General features: G+C 35.1%; 1 protein-coding gene and 1 long non-coding RNA gene across 3 annotated transcripts in view; one reads left to right on the top strand and one right to left on the bottom strand.

The window, feature by feature from the left end:
- The first annotated feature begins 7 nt into the window (after positions 1-7).
- Positions 8-3,030, top strand: LOC128546305 (uncharacterized). Its single transcript, XR_008365923.1, has 3 exons — positions 8-157; positions 1,401-1,511; positions 2,221-3,030. It is a non-coding gene; the product is annotated as an uncharacterized LOC128546305 (long non-coding RNA).
- Positions 3,031-4,393: 1,363 nt separating this feature from the next.
- Positions 4,394-10,655, bottom strand: part of LOC123559999 (uncharacterized) — a 70,740-nt gene continuing 64,478 nt past the window's right edge. Inside the window, exons 6-8 of one of the 2 annotated variants that reach the window (XM_053552232.1) lie at positions 10,411-10,587; positions 8,172-8,274; positions 4,394-7,399 (exon numbers count right to left, since the gene is read on the bottom strand). In XM_053552232.1, coding sequence (XP_053408207.1) covers positions 6,979-7,399; positions 8,172-8,274; positions 10,411-10,587 — 701 coding nt within the window. In that variant the 3' untranslated portion in view covers positions 4,394-6,978. The remainder of the gene's footprint in view (positions 7,400-8,171; positions 8,275-10,410; positions 10,588-10,655) is intronic. The other variant, XM_053552233.1, reaches the window with a different exon arrangement.

The raw sequence follows: 10,655 nt of genomic DNA, 5'->3' as shown, positions 1-10,655 counted from the left end.
GGAAGATGAATATGTAGACAAATATGAATCTACCAGTCTAACTACACTTACATCTACTACAGAATATCCTGCATTGTTAACCAACAGTGAAACTGCCGCCGAGTTAACCACCAGTGGAGCTGCCGAGTTAACCAACAGTGAAACTGCATATTCAAAAGTAAACATTAGTTAAAAAATAATGTATGACAGACCCATGTTTTTATATATGAGCCGCACCATGAGGAAACAAACATAGTGGCTTTGCGACCAGCATGGATCCAGACCAGCCTGCGCATCCGCGCAGTCTGGTCAGGATCCATGTTGTTCGCTTTCAAAGTCTATTGCAAATAGAGAAACTGTTAGCGAACAGCATGGATCCTGACCAGACTGAGCGGATACGCAGGCTGGTCTGGATCCATGCTGGTCGCAAAGCCACTATGTTGGTTTTCCTATGGCGCGGCTCACGATACGAAGAGGTTATATGCCTACGGGATAATTTCATGAGGGCGTGGCCCGAGTGGATTATACATTCGGTGTTTAACCGATTCGCATTGCAGAGATATATTGAAATAAAGTTCTGAGTTATAATATGTGGTTTACGTAAACAAGGTAAATAATATATGATTTCGCTGTGTCCAAAGCATATGTTTTCCGTTTATTTTTTGGAAATGACAACCATATAGGTGAAAATCCATGATATCTTGGTCAGGTTTGGTGATACCAAAACTTAAATTGTACCAAAATTGAGCTAAAATCTGTACATTTCCTTTTTTTAGTTTTTAGTGCCTCCTTTTAACAGTAAATATTTTATTGGTGAGCGCCTAAATACCTCACCATCATGCGCCTGTTTTAGAAATTCAAGAACAAATCATATGAAAACTTAACGATCACAAAAGCAACGATTGATATTCATTAGTAAAATCCATGTTCCTTTGTCAGAAGTCATGGTCACTCAATCAAGTCAAAGTTAAAAATAGTATACTAGCTTATTTTCTGATTTTAATTCATGTACATCGATATTAAAGGTATTGATATAAAATGCATTTATGCATTGAATATTATACAATCAGACAGTTAAACATACACAGTTAGCGTAGTTATCCATTTGTATCTGATCAGGTTATTAGAGTATAAGTTGGCACTCATACTGCCTTGCTATATGATCTAGCTTTTATAGCGGTATGGTAGAATGTCCACCTTAAGTGGGGGTACCGGGTCCGATTCCCTATCAGGGCTGAATTATTTTCTGTCAGTTACGTTGGCGTCCAACGTAAATATCTCAAGGTCATGTATGAGCGGACTACATTGTTTCAAACTCCACGAATCGAGAACTAATTTTGGAATGGAGAGGGAGTATTCCGTAGGGAAGGGGGCGGGAAACACTTTAACCAGTACCGATATTCAGCATTTTATACTTGCAGAGTATCAGCTGTTTTGAGGGTCAGTGTGCCACGAATGACTGCAGTGATTTATTAACAGGTACTCGAGGTAGCTCTAGATGCACAACTTCCGAGAAAGCATTTTGTTACGTTGTAAGTATGCAAACAATGATTATTGAAAAATGTAATTTTCAGGTAAAAATATGTTAAAATCACTATTGGAGATAACTGATCTAAATTTAAATGCATGTTATAGCTTGGCACTGGTTTTATGCAGTTCTAAAATTATGTTTAAGAAAAGGTTGCTCATCATTTCATTATATTTTCAATTTTAACACGACTCGATTTGTTTTCCTAGATTTGTTAAACAAAGAAGGCTCAAAATTGTTTGTGCCTCACAATTATTACGTCAAAGCGTCAATCGTCTTAGCGGCGCGCTGCAAAAGAATCCCGCGTAAAACAGGCAAATATGATGTTGTCAAGAGTGTACATAATCCTAGATAACGTGTTAGAATCGAAATAATATAGATTCTATCTCAAACTTGAATAAACTCATTGTTTGTCGTATAGATGTGTAGATTATCATGTCACTGCGCCCTCGTATATTTCCTTCGCATCTGAACTCCAGACAATTCATTTCTTAAATCTACTACAGGATGTCTGAATAAGTGATCTGAGGTGTCTTTACTTGTAACAATAGTCATTTATCATTTTTAATTATTTGAAGACTGCACAATTTTTCCAGTATATTCCATCTTCAGTGAATATGCATACAGTCTTTGTCACGAAGCGCATTTTGAATCCGATTTAACACGTTTCACACACACAATAGATATATCATGTAAATCTTAACATTTTCCAGGAAAAACAAGAAATAACAAGAACCAATGCAGTGATGTACAGGTTTGGGTGTAGCTCATTGTGCCTTACAGGGGTGTTTCGAAACACCGTCGGACAGATCAACACAAAATATTGCTGCGCTACGGAATTGTGTAATATGAACGGAAATGACGTCATGAATAATATGACTTCAGCCATGTTTGAGAATTCGGCCGATAATTTCACGGATCTGCTGGAAACTGCGGATACTAATACCACTGTTTCTAACGTTCTTGTTGGGAACATATCATCGCAGATGAATACGACTGGTCTTTGGATTATCATCACATTAGTAATATACAAGTTAACAAGCTATTAATTTGACAAGTCCATAGATTTTTGAACAAAGTACCATTTTATGATTTTTGATATTATACAGATGTCGTTTCGTGAATGTGCTTTGAAAATTAATATTGTAGTGTATGACTGGAGACAGGACTCTGTATAATGGATGGACATATCTAGAAACTACGCATGCAGGTAACATTTTCAAATAGTTAAAACGAAGTATGCGATGGTGAGCCATTTTGATCCCTCTTCGTCCGAAATGTTCGTCAGTCCATTTTCTGTCAACAATTTTATTGTTTATAAATGGGAAATCTGATTGCTTTAGCATTTTTATGAAATTTACACAGAATTTGTCCGATTACAAGATCACTGACAAATGCCATATTGCGTATTGTTTGACACATTAGAGAGGTCACATTTAAAAGCGATCTTCTTTCAACTAATAGAAAATGTATACTTTTACAGGATCGTAAAATGGGGAAACTGCTATTCAGTATCACCAGACATATATATATTACCTTGAATAAGTCAGAACTGTCACAGTGTTAAAATATATGAAGTCACACTTCCTTGGGCAATCTTCGGGGATTTTATTTCAATTCGCTAGTTGTAACACATTACATACCTCATTTCATCAGCAATCACAGAATGCCTATGGCCGCAAGAGTTTGGACAAGTTCGGTTCTAGACGAGACAGCTTTGGTGACATCAAGGTTATTGTCTTTGACCTAGCCTAAACTGCTATATTTAGTCACATTACTACCACAACGGAGGCCAAATTTTGAATAATATTCATAAAACTTACACGGGATAAAGTAGCATGATATTAAGGACCTTAGACAGTTAGATCATGGTATAGACTACTCAAATAACGGTTATAGTGTTTGCCTAGAATTTATCCAAAATTACTATCATTTAACACTGTTAAAACATTAGAGGCCACTTTTCTTGACCAGTCTTCGTCAAACTTTGAACATTGCCTATATATGACAAGCTATCTAAAAGAAAACCATACTAAGTGTTCTGGATCTTAACTTGTGAACCATGCCATGCCTCGCATTGTCAGTCCATCGCTGTAGCCTTTTTTTATGAAAATCAAGACAGAATAATTATATGGAAGATAATAGGCACGGTGTTAACCCTTATCATGCTGGACATGACTGATTCTGTCTTTGCGACCAGTGTAGATCATGATCAGCCTGCACATCCGTGCAGTCTGATCATGATCTGCACTGTTGGCCATTCAGTCAGTATTTTTGGTAACAGTTAATGGTACTGTCCAAATTGAAAGATAGACAAGTTCATTATAGAAATTTAGCAGGGTAAGGGTTAAGCTCCTTCACTTAGTTAATGCGGTATATTTCATATTTTATATTTTCATATAACAGACCACATCCTGAAGAATTTTCATGAAAAAGTTACAAAATGTATATTCTCACAAGGTCTCTGACGGTTGTAATTATAGGTACAGTTGCTTCAAAGGCACCAGAATAGTAACCCTTGAATTAGCAAATGACTGTAGATTTAGTAAACATTTCTATATTTTCACTTTGTTATATAGTAAATATATAAATACGTTAATTAATCGAATTGTACATGTATATGTATTGTGAGCGATGTAGGACCATCAAGGCATTCTTGTTGTAATTGCAAATCGCTCAGGAATGGATGGTATTGCAATATGTTACACTGTTAGATGAAACAAATTCTTACGTATCTGCCACATTCTTTTAAGTTTATTCGAAAAAGCTCTAAATTGTTACTTGTAATTAATCCGAAGTCTGTAAAGCTGTTCATCACACATTGGAACAGTGGTAATGACGGTCAATGGTCAAATAGAACACTTCTTTTAAAAGATAAAGTCTGTGTATTAAAAATACAAAATATTTTATTGTCAGTATAATTTATATCAATATGAACATATTTTAAATGAATAATAATTTACATTGAAGACTTGAAAAGCGTCTTAAGAGAACTATGGTTGTGAGAATGTATGACATAATCACCTTGGACAATATCCCCTCTGCTCAATTTGACCAAGCTGGAAAAATCCCCCTTTGATTTTGTTGAATAAAATCTTTTTAATGAAATAAAGATGAACAAAAATGAAGAAAATACATTTTAAAGATGATAATTAACAATTCTAAAAGGTAGAAGTGAAAATTTGGATATCATTGTAAGAAATGTCAGTGGGGGATTTTGTCCACCTTGGTCAAATTTAGCAGTGAGAATTTTGTCCACGGTGATTCATTCCGTATCCCTGGTTATGACAGTGTATTATATGCAGAATGCGCACTGTGCTTTTATTAACAGGAATCAGTACTTTACCATAATAAAACAAAACACACCTGTATGATTAATGTAATTAATGCCATATACCGACCTAGTCCAAAACTGTCATAGGAGTAGGCCATTGAATGTAAATACCAAAACTGTGCAATAATCAAAATATCTCAAGGTCAGTGTTTTAAAATCTCTCAAGGTTAAGATGTTGAATTATTTCGAAGTTAAGGTTTTGCAGTCTCTCGAGGTCATGGTTTTAAAATTTTTCGGAGGTAAGGTTTTGATATATCTCAAGGTCAAGGTTTTGAAAACTCGAGGTCAAAATTTTGAAATATCTCTAGATCAGAGTTTTGACAGTATATTTTGTACGCCCATTTGAGAAATGATTATGACAATTGAATTATAAGATATCACATGCAGTTTGATTGATCCGTCTGAGTCACATGCAAGTGTAAAACAGGGTTCCTTAAAAATCTTTTATTTCAATAAACAAATAAATGGAACCTTTCAGCTTTTGCTGTTTTCTTTTATTAACCGCCCATACACTTTTTTTGTCCACGGTGATTCATTCCGTATCCCTGGTTATGACAGTGTATTATATGCAGAATGCGCACTGTGCTTTTATTAACAGGAATCAGTACTTTACCATAATAAAACAAAACACACCTGAATGATTAATGTAATTAATGCCATATACCGACCTAGTCCAAAACTGTAATAGGAGTAGGCCATTGAATGTAAATACCAAAACTGTGCAATAATCAAAATATCTCAAGGTCAATGTTTTAAAATCTCTCAAGGTTAAGATGTTGAATTATTTCGAAGTTAAGGTTTTGCAATCTCTCGAGGTCATGGTTTTAAAATTTTTCGAAGGTAAGGTTTTGATATATCTCAAGGTCAAGGTTTTGAAAACTCGAGGTCAAAATTTTGAAATATCTCTAGATCAGAGTTTTGACAGTATATTTTGTACGCCCATTTGAGAAATGATTATGACAATTGAATTATAAGATATCACATGCAGTTTGATTGATCCGTCTGAGTCACATGCAAGTGTAAAACAGGGTTCCTTAAAATCTTTTATTTCAATAAACAAATAAATGGAACCTTTCAGCTTTTGCTGTTTTCTTTTATTAACCGCCATACACTTTTTTTAAATACCCAAAGTGTTTTGTAGAATCTATGAAGAAATGGAGTCAACATGGCAATTTAAAAAGATGGTCCCTAACATGTCAAAAAATTATCATGGCAAAAGCCAAACTTGTTTGTATTTGAAGGAAAAAAACATGGTATTACTTCTATTTACAACATTTTCATGATAGAATTATGTATGTGAAAACTACTAAATATATTGGTAATATGGACCCATTTATTCCATACACTATTTTATTATCCTCCTTCCTACTACAAAAAATAAGACAGATTCATATTGAAAAGCAATATGAGCCGCGCCATGAGAAAACCAACATCCGCATCCGCACAGTCTGGTCAGGATCCATGCTGTTCGCTAACGGTTTCCTTAATTATAAAAGGCTTTGAAAGCGAACAGCATGGATCCTGACCAGACTGCGCGGATGCGCAGGCTGGTCTGGATCCATGCTGGTCGCAAACGCACTATGTTGGTTTTCTCATGGCGCTGCTCATATCACTTTTGATTTCACGTTACTCAGTGGATTACTAAAATATTAGAGTGTAATATATCTGGTCTTTCGATCTGATTAGCTGATGTTATGACAACATGGCGATGACAACTTGTCACCTGCCTTGTTATCACACATATCTGTACCCGATTGCAGACAACGTGGCGATGGCAACTTTTGTCTTGCCTTGTTCTCATACACATCTTAACCCGAAGTCAAAACAACATGACGATAACATTAGTCGCTTGCTTTGTTGTCGAGATGCTGTTACAACATGGCAGTGGCACTTGTCGCTTGTCTTTTGACTTGTTCTCGCACATATTCGTATCAACTGCTGTGACAGTGTCGACTGCAGTTGTTACATGCCTCGTTCTCACACACATTTGTACGAAATGTCGAGATATTTGTCACCTGCTTTGTTTGAACCCGGAGATCAATCAAAAAGGCAATGCCACTTGAATTGCTAAAATTGTTTAACTGTTATTTCAATTTTCCTTTGTTAGGACTTATTTATATCTATATGGCACTTTTCGCTATCTTTTCGTTTTCACTTCACTTTCCACTTTCACTGCAACCTCTCCATACATATTTCCAGTTAAATCATTTGGAGAAATTATAACAGGATTTTGTTTTCCATAATTAGTCACATCATATGTGTTCTCATCTTGATTGGAGCTCCCGCGTCTGTCTTTAGATGAAACTAAAGTCACGTGATTATATGTATTTCCAGTGAATTTTTGTTGCGTTTTTTTAGTTTTTTGCAGAACGTCATATTCGTTTTCGCCTATCGACTTTCTATGACGCGCTTTCTTTAAAGCGTCTTCCGGAATAGCATATTGGGATGTATCGGCTGTCTCGTAGACGCTTGTTTCCTTCATCACAATAGAATCAGCGGTTTCTGAGTAAGCGTCTGCTAGATATGCCGATTTGCGTTTGTTGTTTTCTCCTTTTCGTCTGCAAAAAAATAAAAAATAAAAATTTTAGATATGTTAAGTTTATGTATTTGAGACTTGTTAAAGTTACTGTTCGCATCCGAGTACCTTTATTTAATTTATGTACTATGGGTCGGGTGTTATTCGCGATAGCTGTAATTTTGATATTTTTCGTGACCAGATCGAGCGAGTCGTGAATTAAGGACAGACCTGACTATAACGAAGGTATAACCATCTAGGAAGCGCAAATAATTGGGCTTATAGGGCCCATTCATTCTCGTTGCTAACTATTTTATAAGAAAACAAAATGTAAAAGTCCCGGTAAAGACGTGAAAACGATTATGAAAAAATCTTAAGTGCACATGGTCAACAGATCGGAACCTAAGAATTTGGTCTTGGCAAATCTAGTAACGGTATTCTCAAAAAACTTTGCAAGTACTGTAGTAAGTTTCCTCAGGCCAGATTTGTTACATAGGCATGATGAAAACATGTTTCTTGAAATTACAAAATATATACGAAAATGCTGAATATCATCCCATGAGATGCACCCATAACTGATGATGCCTTCGATGATGAAGGTAGTACTGGCTTGCTTATCTTAACTTAAAATCGGAAAAAAGCTATCTGCGGAAGGTTGCTGGTTCTAATCGTAACATCGGAAATTCCTTCACCATGTACAGCTGTAAAGCCGTCTTTAAGAACTAACTTGCCTGTGCGTGACTAAAAACTAACGAAAAAAAAAACGTTCAGCTTTAACCTGTATGTAGATGAGAGCTGTTAATTATGACACCTACCTTTTTCTACAACAGCAACAGCAAACCGCCGTTAGTATTGCCAGAATTATAAAACAACCTACGCCAATTATAGAATATCGTATCTGAGGATCCATCCAGAAATCTGTAATTAATATTGAAAACTCATGATTTATTTCACTTAAAGTAAACAAAAAGTAAAAAAATACATGACGAAGTTGTCACGTATTTACTTAAAGCATATTCCCTTTAAAATGACATTTGACATACATTTGTTGACGAATTACACATATTTAGTGACAGATTACTTATAGGTATAAACTAATTACATACAGTAAATTAAATGACAAGTTAAATATTTAAGGAAAAGCACATACTTTTATTGACAAACAGCATGCATTTAATGTGAAACTACATAAATTTATTGACAAACAAAAGTATTGTTTCTTTAAATAAATCTGGTATAGCACAATTTTCTCTCTCCCTTTTTGAATATAAGAAAAAACCTATTATCTGCTTATATATGATTTCGAACTGACGTTGCCTTTCTGTGTTTTGACTATATGTTTTAAGAGACGAAGAAATATAACAAAGAGAGGAATTCTCCTTATGTGACATGATTACACTTTTAGACATATGAAACAGTGATTAATAAAGTATCTACAAAAGGTTTACATGTTTTAACTTCGATGCTTTCAACCGAAACATCATATAAATACAAGTAGAATAAAGGTCACAAAGAAACAGGGTATTACTTAAGTAACGTATAGAGGTACATTATAAGTAAAGACAAAAAAATGTCATTCTTGTCTTAACAGCAGTGCGTTATAATCCCAAGACGAACCAGGGAACCATGGTAGGCATCTGGTATGCGAGAATGTAAAAGTGAGTACAAGAGAAGTACTTCCATTACAAGCATACATCATGACGAAGCACACTATAACTCAAGACATTGGTTAAAAAGGTAAACCTTAGATATGCACGTTATAGGTCAACGAATTAAAACCTACAAGTATCCTGTAGATTAGGATTCTTATTCCTCAATTCTAACACCACCAGTGAATAACCTACATACATGCACAGGCACGGGTCCAGTGTATATTTTTTGTTTAATATAAAAAAAATCTGGGGTTTTTTCCCACACAAATATACTTTATATATGTTAGTCAAATGAAAAAAAATCGATGACAAAAAATCCGGTCACAGTATCACATACATTCAATGTATATGATACTGTGACCGGATTTTTTGTCATCGATTTTTTTTATTTGACTAATGTATAAAAGGTTAATTGTGTTAAAAAAAGGATTTTTTATATTAAACAAAAAAATATACACTGCACCCGTGCCTGTACATACATGTAGATCAAATCTATCTCGGGGTTATTCTGCAATAAACCACTCGCGTGCAATGACGTCATCCGATCCAGGTGCGTAGCACGGTCGTAAAAAGTAGTTACCATATTTTCTAACACTGTTAATACTAGTATGTCGTGTTAGAATCGAAATAACAAGTTCCCAAGTGTGATGTATCATAGAATAACCCTAGTTTTTTCGTTCTTATGCGAAACAATATATCACTCAGGCCTACGGCCTTCGTGATATATTCTTACGCATAAGAACTCAAAACACGGGTTATTCTACGATAAACCACACTTGGGAACTTATTATTTCTTAATTAAATTCTGCATTGTTTTGGAAATGTATCACCATAAATAGGTTAATCTGCAACAGGTTTTCGTTGAAAGATGTCATTTTATTTCCTGGTAAAAAGTGTTTTGCCAATACGATGTCTTCTGTGTCTGAATATTGCTGAACGTAGTTGCTTGAACCTAACGCCAACAGAAACCATACTGCTATGTGTGTAAATTTCGAGTCACATTTTCAAATATTGTATAGACATGCTGAATTGAAAGAACGGAACAGCTAATTATTTTCACATTATATACATCTAAAATTGTTTTAAGTTTCGAATATCGCTTACAAAATTTGGCTATATCTAATGCTTGATGGTGTGTGCACAGACTAACTAACGATATATGTATCCCTTGCTGTGGTTTGAAACTGTGAGTGCAGTTGAAGAAATATGTTTTGATTTTCTTCATATTTCTCGCTTGTGTGGGTAGCTCAATGCAAGACACAACAGACCAGAGTTTTACCCTCTTAAATATATACTTTTGCTTTAATTCCACTGAACTAAAGTATTTTCAAATTTGCTTGTGTGACTAAGTCATATGGGTTGTATCGGACTACTTTTTTGTGCGCAGTCATTTAGTTCATACCTTGCTTGCCAGGTTGTGGATTTGTGCTTATACTGACACTTGTGATGTTTGAATCGTTATTACTTGATGTGACTGGAGACTTACTCGATCTACCTGGGGATGGTGTTGTAGTTCTTGGTGGTTTGTAGGGTGGTATTTTGGCTTTATCTACATACTGCAATACTGGTTGAGTTTCTCCTGAAACACAATAAAGACACTAATGAACTGCCATTTTCTTACTTACTGAATACCGGTAATTGGTTAGA

Source organism: Mercenaria mercenaria, chromosome 10, assembly GCF_021730395.1.
Source record: "Mercenaria mercenaria strain notata chromosome 10, MADL_Memer_1, whole genome shotgun sequence".
NCBI classification, from domain to species: Eukaryota; Metazoa; Mollusca; class Bivalvia; order Venerida; family Veneridae; genus Mercenaria; species Mercenaria mercenaria.
This window is presented reverse-complemented; position numbering and strand designations above follow the sequence as displayed.